Source organism: Onychomys torridus, chromosome 5, assembly GCF_903995425.1.
Source record: "Onychomys torridus chromosome 5, mOncTor1.1, whole genome shotgun sequence".
In the NCBI taxonomy this organism is placed as follows: Eukaryota; Metazoa; Chordata; class Mammalia; order Rodentia; family Cricetidae; genus Onychomys; species Onychomys torridus.
Window position 1 is genome coordinate 135534634 of NC_050447.1, and position 20702 is coordinate 135555335.

Consider the following 20702-nt stretch of genomic DNA (forward strand, 5'->3'; position numbering starts at 1 on the left):
GTGCTGTACTACTGAGCCACAACATTTTCAACCCCCTGTACAAAAAGCAAGCTGCTTCTCTGTGGTGTTTTAGCACAGAATACTGTTTGTTGCCTTCTGATGTGTTAATTTATCTGGGTTTTGTGCTTCCAAATCTTGATTGTGCAGCTCCAAACTCAAGGAGAACTACTGTACTCAGCGGACAGACAGCCAAGGCTTGCTCTGCTCCTCTGGGTCTCCTGCTTCTCTTAAAGAGGAGATGGACCACCCTGCCTTGTGGCATGGAGCAGTGTTTACATTGCAATCCTTGACTATGTAATACATCTGGCATTTTTGGGCAGGATCCCTGAGCTAGTAGCCAGAAGCTCTTAAGCACACTGACTGAAAGCCCATTTCTAGCTCCTGCTTTCTTCTGTCTACATCTCATCAATAGCAGCAAACCACCTCAGTGCTCAGCTGAGCACATCTGCAGCAGCATCTTTGTGTTTATCCCAACAGGAGGTATATAAAGCATATACTGTGATATGCATGGAAACCTGCTTCTTCACTGGTCTCACCTCCACAGACAAGGGGACCCACAGGCAGGGTGGACTATTCAGTCCAATTCACACTGGGCCTTCTGGATTGCAAGTAAAGCCCTGCCTTCTCATGTTAAATCACTCCAACAACCTTGTTTTTCATTAGAAGGCACCTGACTGTCCCACGAAAGAAAGAAAGTTTCCCCAATACAAGGGAACTGTTTTTGCCAACTATGCTCTAAAGTCCAATTAAATCCCAACATCACTACCCTGACCCCCGAACCCCGAGGGGTAAGGGATGGGATGCAACTTTCTAGACAGTAGACTGCTCCTGCACACCTCATAACATTCAGGCAGTTTCTCAATGGACGGATTTTACTGTCTAGGAAGGCTTTTTTTTTTCTGCCAAATCTACTTAAATGCAGATATGCAGGAAAACATTAATATAATGTAGTATAAAGGGAATACCAGTCTAATGTAAAAGGATCCACAATCTGATTTGAGAGGGAGAAACCCAGTAAGGAACCCAAATTCAGCAAAAAGGCAACAGAAGAGCTTATATTTCTGGGGCAATCTTGATTACATCTGTGCATTCAAATGTTCCCACTGAGAAGACTTCAAGAGCTTCTTCCTTCTGTCCATGCTGATCTGCCTCCCCAAGCAGAACCTTCTGAGCTCTAGGGTGTTAACAGAGCTCTGATGAGGCTGGAACATCTAAGGCTATGGAGTCAGCCAAAACCTGGGTAAGAAAATCAGTCCCCTTCTATCTCTATCAAAGCTCTGTATTTCCCCTGGCTCTGGTGCGTGCTCCATTTAGGAGAAGGCTGAAGTAGGGTCCCTGGGTGGAAATGTATTGTTTGTGTCTCACTTAGCAGCTCAAAGATGGTAAAGGGCTCAATTCTCCCCCACATCATGTGCCACAAGGACAGGGGGCCAAGACTTACTTTATACACACAGAAAGAACATGTCCATGGCTCCTGAAGTTACCTTACAAGTCTGGGAAACGTCAGGAGTCCTCAACAGGAAGAGCAGCCCTTCTGCTGGCAGAGCCCATAGAGCACCCCATGGACCCACCACACCCAGGAGTATATGATTGCTCTGCAGCTAGTGTTCACACCACTGGTTGAAAAGGACACATCTACCAATTCTTTCCTAACAGACCAGAAAGGCCTTTTCAGAGTTGACCCACTTGTGAGGAAATGAACTTGAGCAGTTTAGGATTGAGTGGGTAGGAGCAGCAAGGAGGGCAGGGGAGTGACAAGAAGGGAAGAGAAAGGGAGCAGCCTGTCAGGAGCCTATCGAGGGCACTGGAAGTAAGAGCAGTAGAATATGAGAATCCTAGGGGTGCAGTGACTTTTAGGGACCATCTCCCCCACTTAAAGTGTCAAGACAGTGTTGCCAAGAGATAAAAGACTTGTGGAAAATGGCTTCCATGAAATCTGGTCTCCTTCAAAATAACTGTAAAATATTGTATTTAAGAGCCCTGACATATGACCCCTTGAGCAGAGCATACACTTCAGGGGTTCACTCTCAGGCACTCACCATGTGGGAGGCAGCCACAAGAAGCCCCTCTGCACCCAGAAACCCCTCTCTACAGAACTTGAAACCCCTTCTTTATCCCCCAGCAAGAGAAATTAAGCAAGAGGGACTAAGTACCACCTCACCCAAAGTGGATAGGGTTCCAGGGGTCATGGGCAGGTCAGCATTGAAGGAGAAATCCAAATGAAATATAAACATGGTATTGTGGAAAGCAGACCAATCTCCCTAGCTCTCCAGCCAGCACTAATCTCGGCATCAGCTGTGGTGTATAACCTAAACACACAGACCAAGTGGCTCACATGTCTGGAAGCTGTCATCTGGGAAGCTCCAAGCAGCGCTGGATGCATCTGAAACAGTCCATGACCCAAACTGGCTTATGAATGAACTTCTTGGTGGGTCAAGAATGGTGGGCAGCATAGAGATGGGTTCAGAGCTCACCAACTGCCCTGGGTGAGGAATACCTGAGCCACCTGCTATTTTTTGCAAGCAGTTATTGGTGATTTTTACTTGTCATTCATTTTTCTCTGAGTACAAAAGGGAATAGAGTAACAACAACTTAGTTGCACCAAGTGTACACTTGCTCTTTGAATAACCACCTCTTGTTCATCAAATTGTGTGTGTGTGTGTGCACACACACACACACACACACACACACACACACGAGGGGCCTTTGCAGACCCAATTAGACCTGCAAAGTACAGATCTTCTACCCAGTCATGTATCATCCAACTCAGTGGTTCTCAGTTGGGGCATCTAGCATGAATGGGGCTGCTGACTTAACTAGGACAGTGCGCTGGGACCTGGTGGGTACATTCCAGGGGCTCTACTGAACACCCTACAGTGTGCATAGCCTCTCACAGCGGAGTATTATCTAGTCCCAAATGGCAAGAGTGCCGAGGCTGAGCAATTGAAGGGCAGCGGCTCTAACTGTGCAAAGCACACAGAAAGCATACAGTGCACACTTGAGAGTGCAACTGCCCAGCAAATAATTTTTTTAAAAGTAAAGTCTTCTATTTCTCTTTAATAAGTTCTCATCCTCCTCTCCGATACTGGCCTTAAAGCCCTCAGCAATCAAAGACTAGGGCAATATGGAGTCATTTCAAGGTTGTTGCCCTTTTCAAAAAAGGAGGCCAGGCGCTGGCTAAGCTTTTATCTCGGGGAGATAAATGGAGATTCTGTCACAGGAGCACCTTGACAACAAACTTGTGACAGAGAGCTAGAGGAGAGGGAGGGAGTATGCAAAGGGATGCAGATATTAGGGAGAACAGGAGGGCAGATCTGCTAAGTCAAAAGAAAGGAACGCCACTGGGAAATTCGAAGGGTTTAACAAAACAAGACAAACAAAAAACTAGTTTCCTTCAGCACCCTGAGAAGTAAATACAAGCACATCTGATATCAGGAAGAGTACCAGGAGCTAATTAAGAACCACGGATCCAGCATCTTGAAGAAAGAGCCTGCAGGCCCCAGCCACTCTACATGGCACACACCCCTGTAGATCTTCCAAACCATCGGATGCCCAACCCCCACTGCCCTCACTAGTCATGGAAGATGAAAACTTAAAGCCACCCATAAAAAAAAAAAAAAAATTGAGCTTTCACCCATCCTCTTCCTTCTGCCTAGAATGTCCTTCATCTCCACCCTCCCAGCCTAGAACCATTCTGGAAGTCTCCTCTGATTTGGCAATTAACCATCTACTGACTCATCTATAGACTGTCATCACCCTTTCTCAAGAGTTTTGGGCAGTGCCTGGTGTAGAGTAGGCACAGAGAACCCACACTGACCAAATACTTCTAGTTGGAAATCACCATTTGTGATTTTGTGTTTATGTACTACCATGTTTCTGTGACAGTAGGAATCCAATGACACCAGGATCCTTTCCAAACCTTTTTGGTTCATTCACAAGTAAGCTCTTGTTGACCCCTGTGACATGCAAAAAATATACCCTAAGACTCAGGTTGTCACCTCATATATAATGGTCAGTTTCTTGAAAGGCAAGTATTAAACCAACATCTTAACAGAATCAAAACGTTACCACTTATGAACGCATAGACTCTGTGTACTTGTGAGAAGGGAGGGAAACAATGGCTTCATCTTTGTGGTGAATGGACTGACTATCTTAATAAGCTCCATTTCTTCAGGATGATAAGCCAAGAAGTAAAGGTAAAGAAATGGCTATCGAGGAGATTCCTTAATTTTCTGGTCATATTAAAAATATTTTGGCAGACAGGACACACACAGTAAGCCTGTGCATAGACACACACAAGCACAAAGGCAACTCATCGCATGACAAATAGCAACCTTTCTAAACTACCTCCCCAGCTTCCCTTTTCTCTTACATCTGTCTTTCCTCTCTTCTCATCTTATCTGTGTGTACAGCAAGCTCTTGGCTCTTGTAATCACACCTAGAACCTGAAAGTCATATAACATGACTTTGCTGACAGTGATAAAAGAATTTATCTAAGAGACTAAAGCAAAGATGAACCTAAACTTGGGCCTACTGCTCACTGTAATTCACTGACCTCCACCATCACCCATAAACACTGGGAATTTACTCCTAAAAGCAAAGGCTCATTAAATTCCATATACCATAAACAAGACCTCTAGTTTATTATGACAATGGGTTCCCCAACCCAATTTATGAAACTTGCTTCTTGTAGAAGGCAAGAATGAATAAATGAATGAACGAGGCCAAGGCAGTATCAGACTAAATGACCTAAATCAATGGTAGGTAAAGTGAACATGAATGGACATGTAGATAACCACTCATGGTCATTGTCTGGGAAGAGTAACAACTGCTATATGGAACGTTATACACGCATATGATGTGGCTCAGCAGAGGACGGTTTGCCTAGCACGATGGCGCACCAGGTTTGTACTAGTGTGTGTGTGTGGGTGGGGGGGGGGGCAAGATGCCAAAAGCAGGCCAGGGTGTCTGCCTCAGGTGTGTCCCCCATACTGAACATGTTCCCACTTAACTCTGGAGTTCCCCTTCATAAATCTCATGTTATTCTTGAAACAACTGCTCCAACTACTAAAAACTAAATTGTTGTATGATCATCTGTGTGGAAAAAGCTCTTATTTCCACACTACAGCCCTGCTGGTCAGTTCCCGTGCTAAGGACTTTATCTTTCCTTTCCGGAGGTCTTGCAGGCGGTGGCCTGTTCCTACTACAGCACCCTGTTGCTTTCCGGTCTCTCCAGTACCCCTGCCTGCCTCAAGACATCCACTAAGGCCTTTTTTCTAATTTGACTTTCATGGACCAGTTCAAGTGTAAACCTAAACTCAGTGATTCCAGAAGTCCGAAGCGCAGGACACTGGGCACTGTCTCCCACCACAGCGCCTAAAACAGTATAGAAACTCAGGAAATTTGTTGCTAGGGGACTAGTGGGTGCTCAATAAAACTATTCCCTGAACTACCAATGACAAGGAAGCAAAGTGGGGTAAATTACCTAATGGAATCAATCCAAAAGACACTTGTATTCATTAACCAAGCTACTTAAGGCAGGAATGTGTTCTGCTCTTAACGATTTGGATTATTATTTTAATTGTCACTTTTCAACTAAATACTCCAACACTAGTTTGCAAAACATTGAAAGGAGAATATTCTCGAAGGTTAGTTTCCAAGACCACTCATTAACTCCGGTTTCCAAATTCTGTCCTGGGTGGCTTAAGGTAGACACGCACCAGATACTTGGGGTTGAAATATTTGCTCCACTACTCTGACGCCCATAGCAGTGTTTGCCTGAGGCTAAAATGTTTTCAAACAAGGGATTGATTCCTTTCAAAGAGATAACTGAGAAACGACCAACGGAGAAAAAAAAAGCCTATAACCACAAAGGGCATAAAAGCGTCCATAGTGGTGGGGTGGGGGGGGGGGGGAACGGCGAACCTATTTTCAATTAACAAGTCCTTTTCTAAAGCAGGTCCCCAACCCCCCCCCCCCCAATCCAGGAACGTGGATAAAAGACCCGCACACAAACCCCAGGAGGAGCTCCCGTGGCCCCTCCCACCAAACCTGCATTCTTTAAAAAAAAAAATACATTTCATTCTTGCAAGCCTGCCAAGCCTCCCCCCAGAATAATTCCATTTAAAAAGCCCCACCCGCGAGGAAACATTAATCTACTTTGCAAACACGCGCTTCAGTTTGTGCTTTACTATTTTTTTCAACCCCCTCCCCCGCCTCCCCCCTTTTTTTTTTTTGTACCTTGAGACAAATGTTTTTTTCCCCCAGAGTTGAAAGCAGTCCAAAAACAGGACCACACACGCGGCCGCCTCCGCAAGCCCGCGCGGCGCCCGCCCCCCGCGCGCCCCGGGGGCGCGCACACTCCCTGCAGCTAGAGGGGTGGCCTTGCCCTCCACCCCCTCTCCTTTCTCCGCAAACGCGGTGGGTGGGTGGGGGGAGGGAAGGAAGTCCAACCCAGAAGCCCAGATCCGAGAGGCCCTCCTCCGGCCACTGGGACCCTGGCCAGAGCCAGGCGGGCGGCTGTGGCGAACCTCGGGGACCACCCCCCCCCCCCGCGGGCCATGCCGAGTGGTCCGACCCGCGCAGGGGCCTGGCGCCCCCGCCACTCTCTCCCACCACACCTAGCAGGCGCAGCGCCCCGAGTAGATTACAGCGCGGCCTTTGTCGGGCGGGCCTGGCCATGGGCCAGGCATGCAAACAATAAACAGTCGCCCCTAGTGCGGGCAGGGGCTTCGCTGGCCACAGCCAGGCTCTAGGTGCAGACTGGCAAATATCTTTATCAAACACCGGGAAGGGAAGGAAGACGAAAGACGCGCGCCGGGTCTCTTACCTTCTACCCACAGTTCTTCCACGTTGGTCTCGAGATTAGCTGCCTTTAATCCCACAGCGAAGGCCCCAAATATGAGAAGACCCACAACCAAAAACTTGCCGCAGTTCTTTTGAATGTAACAACCCAGTTTAAATAAGAGTCTCTGAAACTTCGCTCTCAGCCACAGCGGTGCTTTCCGGCCAGTAGCCTTCCCCTGGGGACGAAGCAGAAAGGAGGAGTGAATGCCTAGGAGTCACTATTCGTGCACACCCGCCTGGGGACACCCCCTCCCCAGCAGTGGAGGGCATGGGCGGCTGTGGCTCAGGGAGAGCCCCAGGGTCATGGGGGACTAGGTTGTAAATCAGAGCGAGGCTGCAGCGTGGGAACTACACCCTAGGGACACAGGGCGCCCCCACGCAGTCTGGGCACCATCCCTGAATGAGACTTGGGGAGCTGGAGAAAGAGGCTAACAGAGGAGCCAACGAAAGCAGGCAGGCACTAGTGTCTCGGACCTGGAGAGGTAGGGCCTGAGTGATCCTAGTGGAGAAACCCAACACTAAACCACCAGGCCACGACCCCCTTTGCCCTAAGTCCTGCTCCAGCCGTTCGGCCTCTTCGGGTACCCCGGAGGCGGGTGAAGAACGCAAGCGCACTTAGGGACAATATATAGCGACCGTGGACCTTATGGCCCCCGGCCTGGCGTGGCTGCACGCGGGGATCCACGTGGTAAGCCCGGCAACCAGGGCTCCTCTAGATACTTTGAAATGGCTTTGGGAGATGCCACAGGAGCTCAGTTAGGAAGTGCAGCAGCCATCTGCAACTTACACTATTTGTGCTCTGAAGAGGGCGGCCACAAGGATCTTTCCCTCCTCTCCCACTCCCTCCTGGTGAAATCTTTAAAAAAAACAGCCGAGTGTACGGGGAAGAGGCCCAGGCCGGCGCCGGCGGGGGTCCTGGCTGGGCGCAGGCTGCTCTCGGGACTGCGGAGCCCTGGTGCTGGCCAGGGACCCTACGGGCCCAAGGCTAGGTGCTCGCCTTCCCTGGATTCCACACATTTCAGCCAGCCTCGTAAACACAATGAACCCGGCCGTTCCGCACACCAGCACCAAAGATTTAAGGTGGCAACTTGTTTACAATTGCCCCTCTCTCCGGCAGGCTGGGAGAAGAGGCGGCCCAAAACCTGGAAGAGAGGGGACGTCCTCTCCCGAGAATAATTTTTAAGGAAGCAGAGATTTCAAGCTCAACGAAAGCAGAACCGGCTGCCAAAAAAGGAAACCACCTTTACTTTGGCTCCCTCCCCTCTGCCTCTCTCCGCCTCTCTCCACTCCGCCTCCCCCACGAAGAGGTTAAGAAATGTGGCAACGCGGAGGTTTAGGCTACAGCCGAGGGTAGGGGCGCGGGTGAAGGGCGCTAGGGCCGGGGGCAGTGCTGCACCGCGGCCGCCTTGAAGGTGGTCCACTCAGGACGGTTTCCAAAACTCCGGAAAAGGCACACCAGGGAGGGCGTGTGCGCGCGCACACACCACACACGCACATACACACGCACGCACGCACCCCTCCACCCCCTGCGGACCTCAGACAGCCCTTTCCTCCGAAGTCCGGAGGGAGGGTTTGAAAATTTCAGCCTTCACTTGTCTTCTGCTTTCTCAGGAGGGTGTCTGTGTGCGTGTGTGGCAGGGATCCCAAAGAGGAAGAAGAAGTAAGAGTGGAGAGGGAGGAGGGAACAGTCGTGCACCTTGGAAATTTGCTCCAGAGCGAAGGCGGCGTCGCAGTAGCTGGGCCGGTGCAGATAGTCCCGGTCCGGCGCGGCGCAGTGCGGTCCCCCGGTCCGTCTGCGCCTCCCGCCGCCGGCCTGCCTGCCCAGGGCCCCGGCGGCGTTACCAGCCGAGGCCATGTTGCCGCCGCCGCCGCCGCCGCGGGCTCCGGGCGCGCCTGGGCGCTCGGCTCGCGAGGACGCTGCTGGCCGCCGGGGACTCCGGCTCCGGGTGACAGACCCGCTGCTGCCGCTCACACGGCGGGCGCTGCGGGTGCTGCGGCCGTGGCCGCTGCCGGGGACTCAGACCCTGCGCCTTCCATTGCCACATTGCGCGTGGGTCCCGAGGTCTCTGCGGCCGCCGCTGCCCACATCCAGCTCGCGGGAGGGCGAGAGCCGGCGCTTCCAGGGCACGCCTCGCGGTCCCCAAGTCCCCCCAAACGTTCCCGCCCCACGCTGCGACCCCTTCACGGCAGAAGGCGCGCGCAGAACCCCGCCACTCGCGCTGGCTCCCTTGGCGCCCGCTGCCGGCGACGCGACGGTGCCCGGCGGGTCTCAGCGATGCCGGGCCGGGGCAGCTGCTGCTCCCGCTGCTGCTGCTCCCGCTGCTTCTGCGGCTGGGGTTGGCGGTGGTGGCTTCTGAAACGGCTGCTCGTTATCGGACTGCTGGGTTCGCGGTGGCTGCTTGGTCCCGGACTCTGCTTTCTTGTTCTCCTCACCGACCCGCTGGACCATTCTGCCCCCGCGCCGCGCGCCTCTCTCGCTCCCGGGACCTGGGGACTCTGCTCTGTGTGTGTGCAGCGGGCAGCGGCCGCAGCAGCTCCTTGACTCAATAGATGAGATGGAAGAAGAAAAAAAAGAACTCTCTCCATTTGGAGAAAGAGGAGGAGGAGGGGAGGGGGTGGAGGGGGAGAGAGCGAGCGAAAGAGAAAAAGGCTGGAACTCCCGCCCCCGGGGCTGTCAGATGGCTTGGGTTTCTGCGACGCGATTGGCTCGCGGAGGGCAGAAATTACTCAGCAAACATGACTATTATTAGCTGCTTAGCAACAGCTCACCAAAGTAGAGAGACCACCCAGGTAGGCAACCCCCGTGTGTGCATCCCCGGCTGGGGGGGGGGGGGCGCTCAGCGCCAACCTTCTCTCATGCAATACTTCCATTAAGGAATGCTCCCTCCTTTCTTTCCTATTTCTTTTCTTTTCAACAGTGTCTTCTTTTTGTGAGACGCCTTTTGCGAGCGCGCGCGCAAACACACACGCACACGCTCACACATACAGGAGCATTTGCCTCAGGATAGACACGGGGGACATGTAATATTTTTTAAGCGCTTAAACAATTTCTGAGATTCCTCAAAGAAAACCCTTTTAGAGACACTTTGGCCTCAAGCTGCAGCAAATACTGGGAGGTCCGCCTTGAATTCCCAGGCTTGCACCAATAATGACAGGGTGGTGGATAGTGCGCCAGTGTGTGCCAATTTTTTTTTCTCCTCTTTTCTTTTATAACCAAAGGCAAGACTTAGACTCTCGCAGGGAACAACGCCTCGTATTAAGATAAACAAAATGAAAAGTTAAAGAGGAGAGCAAAGATGTTGGGGAAAGCCACCCTTAAAAAAAAAATCCCCTGGCACCCCCTCCCCTGCAAAAGAAAACTATACACAATACAGTCCAATTTGAAAGAGTTTGTAAAGAGAACCCAGACACATAGTCTCGTAGAAGTAGAGACTTTTTTATTTGAATTTTTAATATATAAAATGAAACAATCTTTTCAGCAGTCCAGAGAAATGGAATTGAGAAATCTCCTGATTATTTGGGTTTGATCTGGAACCCCACCTTGAATTAAACACATTTTAAACGTCAATTTTAAGCTTTTTTTAAATTACAAAACTTGGTGTGCATCCAGTAATTTTTAATAGTGTGACGTAGGAGAGAATAAAGGCTTTGATGTCGGATTCATTTGAAACAAATTGTGCACAGATCTTGAGGATTTGTCCCAATATTGCGCCCAGTGTCACCAAGACATCCTGGGGATTCACTTTACGTTGAACAAAAAACAAGCGACTTTAGCGGGGTGGGGGGTGGGGGAGTCCTGGAGCCAGTGACAAATTAAACCGTCTACACAACTACGCTCTTTAAGGGGGAAAAAAAAACCCAACACTTAAGAAAGCACATTCCATTCTCCATTAAGTTTTCAAGTTAAGTTCCTCCCTGCAGTAGACACCAGACCCACAAACACTGGATTCTGCTATATCCTATTATTTTTCTTTTCCCACTTGAACTGTAGAGGGAACCGTAGTAGTGAGAAGCCAACTGAAGCCGTGAAATGGGGCGGTGTGGCTTTAAGATGCACACTGTGTGTGTTCATTGAAAAAAAAAAAAAAAAGGAAAGGAAAGAAAGAAACCCAGATGGAGGGAAAGGGGGAGGAGCGGGGGAGAAGGCGGAGCCTGATCCGCCACGTGACCCAGACCAAGCGGCCTGTCCGCGCGCACGCGTTAGCGCGCACGCGCACACCCGCTCCGGTCTGGGGCCTGCGCAGGGCGCGGGCGCAGCAGGTAACCCTGTCGGCGCGCTGGGCGTGCGCGCCCCGAGCTCTCAACGCCGAACGCACCGCCTTCCCTGACACTGAATGGTGTGCGCGCCTAGTCGGCGCGGACAGACGTGCCGGACACGCCGTAGTACATTCCTGAAAGCGGCCCGGCCCCCTCGCGCTGCCCAATGCGCGCACTGTCTCCCTGCTGACGGCCAATGGCTGCGCTTCGGCCCTTCCATTCAGAGGCGCAGGCTGCAGCAAGGCAGGGGCAGTGCACGCGGCTCCGGGAGGACGGAGCCTTCCCCTCCTACCGCGTTGCAATCCTTCCTTGCTGCCGAGCCTGCCCCCCTCCCCCGCCCCCACAGCCTTATCTCCTTCCGGGCTTCCCTAGGACGCTTTGCCATCCCGAATCCCAAACCCACAAAACCTGTGTGGTTCCTGAAGCGGGGTGGTGAATCTGAGAACAGTGACCGAGTAGATACGTTTGGGGTGCTCACAGGATAAGGAAGAGGACCCGAGTGCCGGGCCAGCGCGGAAATTCAAAATTCCTAACACCAGGGAGCACGTGATTTTTCAACAACTGACTTTCGGAAGTGCAGCTGAAAAATCCTGAAGGGAAGGCATGCAGAGTGAGGGGAAGGACACTACTGTTAACAGCGAGCAACGTGCTGGAAGCAGAGCTGTTAAGCCTTAGAGTAAAATCCTTCTCTCAGATAGTTTGGTTATCAGCATAAAGCAGACAAGGATGGACTACTATTTTAGCTTTCACATTTCGTACTCTTGGAAATTAGATTGTTTTCGAAACTTGAGGGTGACACCTCGAGTTCAAAGGTCAGCCTGATTTTAAATTTAAAGCTGGCTATATGTATGGCAGGCAGGTAACCACATAGCCCTATGAAAGTTGTCTTTCAAGTTCCTTACAATATTTTACTCCCAAGCATTTGCTGCCCCCAACCCCACTCCCAGGTTTTTACTTCTTTGGTGGCAGTATAGCTGTTTGGATTCTGGGATTCTAGAATGAAACTATAATCTAGCTATGCAAAGCCTCTTCCACTCGGGCGCTTTTCCCTTGGTTTGACTTAATTCTTAAACGTTTTGAACATGGAACCCTGAGGTTTGCAATGCTCTACAACCCCTCGCCCGCTGTTGCATAGGTTAACTTCTCAGCATCCCAGACAATGGTCCTGACCTGTAAACTCTACCCATAGGTTTCAGGACACAGTCCCCAGGCTCTAACAAGCGCTATCTTAATCTCCCCAGCCCCCACCCGCCGCTTCCCCTGTGGTCTGCTTTTTTCGTAGAGATGAATTACTTTGGGGATCTAATTGGCCTTGTTTCTGTAACGTTTTAAGAAAGGGAAGAGGAGCCAGTCTAAAAAGGCTGCTCTACTTGGGTGGTCAGGGCCGAGGCTGCCCCCAATTTGCCTCATTGCTGATGCATGTGAGTGTGACATTTCCAGCTATAATGTTGTTCCTAATCAATCTACCCTTATTTACATTTGTAAGCATTGTCGGCTTTAATATGCATGCCCTGTGCAGGGGACCGCTGAGCCACACCGGGTTTGTTAACTTCCAGCTAACCGCAAGGATTCCACAGACCTGTAGCAGAGTGTAGGAGCCAGGCCTGCTAAGGTGTCTGCTGGCAGTAGAGTCCCTTTAAGGGTCTTTTGCCCGGTGATTCCCCACATAACTGAGAGCTTAGGGCCTTGACCAGCAGGAGTTGCCAGCCTCTGTGAGGCCAGATTTGAGTGATCGTGCCCTCTTCAAACTCAAGTTCAACTGAAAACATAAATTGTCATTCTTTTCTCCCCATCCTGATCCAGGACTGATGATTCCATAACAGATTCCTTCAAAGCTCTGGATCCCCTCACTGTCTCCTCCCCTCTCTGTTCCAGTGCTTCAGATGTCCAGTCATGCCACACACATCTCAAAAGTGATGTCAGATTGTTCAAGTGCTAAGATGACACTGAGATAAAACATCTGCCCTTTGTGTTGGAATGTTCCAATGGTGCAAAGTTATGGGTGCCAGACTTGTTGAGGTTTAACTTTTCACTGGCTTCTCAGATGAAAATAAGTGAATCTTTAAGATCCATATAAGCGAATAAAGGGGCAAAGATGTTCCAGCCATTTGACCCTAGGCTTAGTCATCATTTCCCCCATCAAGTTTAACAGTCTTCCGGAAATTCAAAGAATTGAAAATATGATACTAAAATCCTGCAATATTCTTGTTGCAAGAATGGGATGCAGTGAGGAAGGGGGTGTGATAGTCCATATGGATGTTACAAGGTTAGGCTAGAGAGGGGAGGATGTGGTGTTCTATGGATGAATGGGTAGTACAGGATACAGAATATGAGTTTTAGGCTAGGGCCTGGGTAGTTAAAAGGCATTTTGAATAAGAAGTAAGTCTTAAGCCAATCTGCCACCATCTTACCCCCATTTTCTTGGCTCTCTACAAATGTCTTATTTGCTTACTACCAACTGTACAGGGCGGCAGGAAATGAGGCTAAACAGTTTCAGGAAGGGTGGGAAGGAAGCCACAGAAGTGTAAAACCATTGGGCTTGACTCTTCCCACTTCTTTCTATCTCCAGCTTCCTGCCCTTACTAACTATCCCCCCGCCCCCCCAGGCTGAAGGAAGGGGAGCTGCTCTAGCCAACTTGTCAAAATAATGCTGCTAATTACCTCTGATCTTCGTTAATGGGAAGCTGCTCCCAACTCCACAAAGGAGTAAATAAAAGGTCCACAGCAGACCCAGGAGCTTACAGTGAGCTGGGGGTGGGGAGGGTAGCCAAGAGGAGGTATCCTTAGAAGGTCCCAGAAATGTCGGGATCAATCACTGCAGGTGATTTAAATACTTGGAGAATTAGCTTTATGCAGTATCAGAAACTACTGATTTCTTTTGCTAAGTATGTCACCAACTGCAGAGCCTTCATTGAACCTGACAGGAGACTCAGCATGGACCCCTATATTGATTCCTCCCCTTCTTTAAATCTCATCTGCTGCATTTTCCCACTCTAATGGATAGAGATGTGTTCTTGAAATACTCAAGCCCCAAGCATTTTCCCCCTCCATCACTCTCCCATAATCTCTCTACCTCCCCGTCTAATATATCTGTACCCTGCTCTGACTCTGGCAGAAAGCGCACTGCATTTCAATGCTCCCTGCCTTTGGGTCCTGCGTGGAAAAGAAGCTGAGCAACATGATCCCTTTGACCCACTGCTGGAGCAAATTTATTAGAGATATAGGCATGAGAAATGAAAGGGAAGTAAAACAATTCCAGCTTATTGTGTCTTTCTTTCATACTCCTAATCCGGTTTACACATCACGCCTACATGTCTCAATGGGGCATTATACACTGTGGCAGAGGCAGCAGAAAATAAAAGGTGTGTGTGACGGGGGAGAGACAGAACAGGGGGAAGGTGGGCATTTTAATCCATATTTATCTTACAAATTTCTTATCTGTAGACAATTGAAAGCAATCTGTTAAAAGCCTCTTTCCACAAAACAGTTCCAAAATGGTGCTAACTCCTATTCAAACGGCTTGTCAGATTATGACAAAAATACATAACCAGAAATTAGATACACTTCTCACAATGAGTTTAAAATAAAGTTAATTAGTATATTAAGATGGCAGGGCCTATTGGTGTCACCTTGGTTCAACATTTTAATTTAAAAAGATCATGGATTCAAAGGCATTTTATTGCCTGGTGGAAGGACGCTGGGTGACAACTGGAACACACACATTCACAATTGAAAGGCCCTTGTTTTACAACACAGAGCACAATGCACCTGAGGCAACAATGTTTCCCGAAGAACCACCCAGAAATAATGTTACAGTAACAAAGGATGACACCAAAAAGCATTGTCTTGCTTTGTGGAGGCAACTAATTGCATGTTGAAGAACCGGAGCCAAGAAGAAGAAAAAACAATCCGAACACACACAGAACGATGAAAATAACTATTGTGGTTCAAGAACTTGGTGGTCCTATTATTAACTATTTAGAGGCACCCAGTGACAGTCTTCATTATTTCTACCTATTTCTGAGGGAAGAAGACAGGATAAAAAGGGAAGATGATGGTCTCACCCGGGTCCAACACAACATGGGTCTCTGGTGTCGTTCATGAACAAGACTCCTCATGGTGGTTCTTATGAGACAGACATTGACATCAGAAACACACCAGTTTTTAAACATGGACTTAAATACATGAAGATACCACGTGTCACCGAAAGCAGTCTTTGGGAACGGGAAGGGGGGGGGGTTCCTGTGTTGGGACGGACTCATTCCATGAGGGTCTGGGCCAGTAAAACCTACTTCGAGGCTCCCCTGAGGCCCCACACAGCGTTCTGGGCACTGCGCCACCCGCCTACCTCTTTAATGGGTGACAGGCACCAGAGTGCCCTACTCCGTAGGCACAGGAGTCAGCACACACCCCTCTCCTCTACCCATGCCCAGCAGTGAACTCAAAGGGCCCTTGGCCTCTTTTCTCCTCACGAACCGAACCGCAGCAGGGAGGAGCCCGCGGCTTGGACAAGGCGCTTCTCTCCGCTCTAGGTGTCGCGTTTAGCCAGGTGTCTGCGCGCGCGGCCGCCAGCCCTACGTGTGGGTACACTAGTCACCTCCAGTTGGCGTCCGGGGTTCCCAGAAAAGCATCTGCGGCGCGCGTGCTCCCTTGAGCAGCCCCCTGCCCTCCCCCTAACACTGTCACTCTCGCCACAAACCCTTCCATCCATCAGCCGCGCTGCCTGCGCTGGCCAGGCAGTAGTCACCACCCGGCTCGCGGAACGGAAGCCAAGGTGGCGACCCTTTCAAGCGTGCAAATAGGATCCCAGGCGACCCCCGCCGTGGGAACTACCTCCCGGAGTCGTTCCTCCCGCGCGACACAGCCAGCTCTCCTCCTTGCCGGGTCGGCCTGGGGGCAGGGGTCCTGGCGTGCGAGCCGTGGGCGAGCGTGGGGACGCGGACCTGGATCCTGCACCCCGGAGCTGCAGCCTCCCGGCCGCCCGCCCTCCTTGCCGGCCCAGGGGTCGGGGCTAGGCGCGGGGCGTCCCCGGGGACACGGCACACTCACCATAGCCGGCCTCAGCCCTTGGCCGGAGCGCAGCAGCCGATGGCGCAGACGCTGGCCGTGAGGTTCACATCAATTCCTTTTATTAATTTCCCGGGGCCCCCCTTGGCTGGTGCTGCGTGGCTCAGTCTTCTCCCTGTCTCCCTTCGACTCTCCCGGGCCCTGTCGCCGCGGGTCTCTTTGTCTGCCCTGTCGCCGTCTCTTTCCCCGGTCTTCGTCTTCGTCTTCTCCTCCTCCTCCGTCTTTACAAAAGGAACGGAAAGTGTAAAAACCTCGGCGCGCGGGGCCGCCGCAGGCTTTCGGCGGAGTGCGGCGCGGACTCACAATTACAAGCCTGTTTCTATTAAGCAGGTCCATGGCCCTCGGCGTGGGTGGTCTGCCGCGCCATAGGCAGGACCTGTCAGGGTCACGTGACGGATCCGAAAACTTTACCCCTCTACAATAAACCCAAGGAAGGCAAAGTAAACTGGAGAAACGTGCTATCAGTGCAGCCCTCCTGGGTAAACAGGCTTCCCTCCCCACGGTCCTGGGAGGCGCCCAGCCGGCGAGCCCTGGCGAGCCCTGGCCACCCCCTACACGCCCCCTGCAGCCTCAGTGCGGGGGGTCCTCGGCCCTCTTCGCCGCCACCCGGCGCCCCCCCCCCCCTCCCAGAGTGGCTGCGTTCCTTTTGGCCACAGTTCCAGAACCCTGGGTTGGGGAGGATGGGGTGGGGGGGCAACTAGGAAGTGCATTTTAACTTCCCCGCAGCCTGCAATGTGTGTGTGTGTGTGTGTGTGTGTGTGTGTGTGTGTGTGTGTGTGTGTGTGTGTGTTGGGGGGGGTGCTCCCAAAAGACAGCACCTTGCCCCGCCCTGCTCACTTTCTCACAAAGCTCCGAGAAGCTGTCAGTGTTACAGTTGACAATCCCCAGGCACACAGCATGGTCGTGGGCATATCACAGAAGTTTCCTGGGAAAGGAGACCAATGTGGGTGCTGGGTTGGGGCGGCAGGGATGGGGGGGGGGGGGGCTTGATTGTTTTGATTTTTTGTTGGCTGACCTGGGAAGCCACTACTTCTGAAGACACCAAGGTGGGGCTCCTTGGAATCCAAACCAGGAAAGGGCTGAGGGATCCTAATTGATATTTGCTTCCTTTCCCCTCCAATTACTGTGGTTTTGGGGGGATACCACCCAAATGATCCCACCCACGCTGCGTTCCTGTAACAGGTAACCTCGGGTGGTTGGTTTGGGGTGGAGGCGCTGGTGGGTCCTGCAGGGCCTCTCCCCTTGGATTTCAAGGGCCTGTTCAGGAAAGAGTTGCATGTATCTGTTAAACTGCTTGGTACACCCTGTTTCATATACAGCTGGGAGATGACGTTTTAAATGGACTACATTATAAAGATAAATTCTAGATGCGAAGGCGTCGGGGGAGGCGGCCAAGGTGAAGGCTATCAAGAATTCAATGGCTGGTCTTCTAGCATAGCAGCCTGACCAACCTTGTGTATGCTAGGTAGGCAAACCTCCACCACCAAGCCACACCCCAGCCCCCAAAGTTGGCCTGTGGGCTCTTCATTCTAGCTGACTGTGATTAGGTGTGTGTGGGGACATGCCCAAGCCCACGAGTTATTAAATAATAATAATCCCGGGAGTTACCATTTATCCCTCACCATGAGATGATGTTCTTTAATAGGGTCATTTGAGTTGCCAGAATGTTTGCACTTGAAGAGCTTTGAGTAATTAAGCATCAGAATGCTGGACAAACATGTGAATTAGGCTGGTCTAGGAATAGGTTTCATGCCAACTGACTTTTGTCAAAATGAAGTAAAATGAGGGTTAGCCAAACGCTGGATTCTGAGTCATAACTGAAGAAAAGAAAGAATGAAAGAAAGTGAGGAAGGGAGGGAAGGAAACAGAGAGAGAGAAGAAACGAGGAGAAAGGAAAGGGAGAGAGGGGAGAGAGGGGGAAAGGAAGGAAAAGAAGGGAGGAAGAGAAGAAAAGGAAGGGGTAGAGGAAGGAAGGATGTGAGAGAAGAAAGAAAAGGGGAAGGGAGAAAGGTAAGAAAAAAGGGGAGTAGAAAAGGTGAGAGGAAGAAACAGAAAGAGAGGGGAAGAAAAGAGAAAGGGAGGCAGAGGAAGGACAGCAAAAACACCACCCCAGCATCTCCCTTAACATCATATCTAAGGAGCCCCTCTTCATCTGTAAGGATGGGAAAATGGCTATATCTGCAAACAGAGTGATCTAGAATATGAAAGAGAAGGGAGATGAGAAAAAAGAGCTATGCAAAGGGTGTTTAGGTGCCCTCTAGTAAAAGCTGTTACGTGGGAGAATTTCCAGAGACCTTATAAAGTTGGCATTTTCTAGTTAAAAGGAAGACCTCTTTTGTAGCACATGTGGCTACTTGCTCCTTTTGAATTTGATCAAGGCTGATAAGAATGAACACTCATTTGGAGAGCCTTAGATGTTAGCAGTTTGTGTGATGCTGGATGTTTCTTTGGCACTCAGTTTTCAAATACAGAATTCATAGTGCTTGGAAGAGGCCTAGGCAAATCAGCAAATCAGCAAATCATCTCCGTTGGGAGTATGGGAGGGAAGACACAGCCACATAGCATTTGGCCTTAGTGAAAACAAAGCCATCACCTGTATAACTGAAATACCTGTGTTCATACTTTAGTTCCTGACCTTAATGGAAAACTGTTTTCAGAACCAAGACTTGAAATTGGGCAAGGACAGCATTGTGAGACAGGAAGAAGCAAGCCTTTGGTGCTGGAGTGATAAAGACCAGGGAAAGAACACAAACACACTCTTCTAGAGCAGCCTGTCCCCTTCTTTCCTTTGGAATCAATCTTTGCAAAATTTCCCAAGGCTGTACCTCTCCTCTACCCACTGGATGTTCAAAGTACGTAACCTTCTTGTTGAAGAGCATTCTAATTGTCTCTTAACACAGTTCCCTCATTACCTTTTGACATTTTGGAGACTCTGGCAAAGGGACATTTCTTATCAAACAGTTACTTCCGGTTTTCTAACATTGCTTATGCCCCATCCCTTAAAAAAAACAACAAACAAACAAACAAACAAAAAAAAAAACAGCTTCAGAGCCACACAGTCTGAAAACCCATTTGGCATGGAGGTGTTAATGACAGACAAAGCTACCATACAACACAGCTTAACTCTGGCTTGTCTGGACTGATAAGCAATTGTCATGGAGGTGTTAATAGCTGATGAGCTACTAGATAGTACAGGTTAACTTGGTTTTTTAGGACATACCCAGATGAATAATTCCCAAAGTGGAGATTTCAGGGCAAGGCCAGATGGAGACTGAAGGCATCAGAGAAGAAAGACTTTTGAAGCACGTCTGGAAACAGACCACACAGAGGTATGATCAAGTCAGTGGCTTAGCAGGATTGTCCCATCTCTGCCTGTCTTGAATATTTTGGCTACTCAAGATGTTGCTGCCCTGTATACATTCATGTGCACATGCGCATACTCCTTTGGCCTAAGCACGTCCATTCCTTTCTCCCTGCAAGGAGCTCTAACACCTAGAAAGCTTTCAAGTGAACAGCAGGTTCCTAAAGAACCTTAGCCTACAGTTGGGAGGCTCTCCACATCAGGGTGGATGCCACTCTTGCACAGAGCTGGTGGCTGTACTATACTGACCACATTTTGGGTGTGGCCATCCATTGAATCTGGCATCAGGCAGGTTCTCAAGCTTTCCTGAAAGCATTCTTGCTCAATGCAGGGATTCCAACTCTACAGTGACTGCCCATGACCCTCTTCCCTGTAAAAAGGTAATCACACACAGTGAAGTCAAATGATGCCAAATGATAGAATGAAGACTCCAAGGACCAGAGTGGTAGATAAGAAATGTTTAAGGGTGGAGGTGTTCATTAAAACACTGATTCAGAGGAAATGAACAACTGAATTACCAGAAGATGTCTTGAAAGAGTCAAGGGAGTTGTTTAAACAACAAGAACAAAAAGAAGGAAAACAAGATTGCCAACTGACAAGGCAATGGTGTGGTGTGAACAGAAAAACCAAAACAAACTGCTGGGAAAGGAGCAAATCCTGGGGTGTCATACTGAAGAGGAGAAAGGCCCACAGAGGTGTTTGCAGTGTGCAAAAGAATCCCATGATAATTTCACAGCAAGAAGAAGCCCATGGGGCTGGGGATGTGCCTTGGTTGAGGATAGGTGCTTGCCTAGCGTGCACAAAGCCTGACTCTGTTCTACAGTACAGCATCAAATAAGCCTAGTGGCATGTGTCTGTAATCCCAGCAGGAGGCCCAGAGGCAAGAGATCAGTAATAGTTGAAGTTCATCCTCTAATACATAGACTTCAAGGAAAGCCCAAGATGCATAAGAGCCTGTCTCAAAAAGAAAAAGAAGGGCTGAGCATGGTGACTTGTCTTTGTCCTCTAGAGGTATTCCCCCCATCTGTTTCTGTCTCTCTTTCTGTGTGTATGTATGATCAGTGACATCATCACCTGTCGCCAGGTGCCTCCCCACCATCAGCTGTGCAGCATGTGCACCCCTTAAAAGTGTCCTCCAGGCACAGCTCTGCACACCTTAAAAGTGCCCTCC

At 50.1% G+C, this 20702-nt stretch overlaps 1 protein-coding gene across 3 annotated transcripts in view; it reads right to left on the reverse strand.

Annotated features, from left to right (window-relative positions):
- Positions 1-16661, reverse strand: part of Ptch1 (patched 1) — a 64834-nt gene extending 48173 nt beyond the window's left edge. Inside the window, exons 1-2 of one of the 3 annotated variants that reach the window (XM_036189146.1) lie at positions 16153-16661; positions 6830-7022 (exon numbers count right to left, since the gene is read on the reverse strand). In XM_036189146.1, the coding sequence (XP_036045039.1) occupies positions 6830-7022; positions 16153-16155 (196 nt within the window). In that variant the 5' untranslated portion in view covers positions 16156-16661. Of the gene's footprint in view, positions 1-6829; positions 7023-7633; positions 7809-8542; positions 9431-16152 lie in introns of those variants that run through there. The other 2 variants (XM_036189145.1, XM_036189147.1) reach the window with 2 other exon arrangements.
- Positions 16662-20702: the final 4041 nt, after the last annotated feature.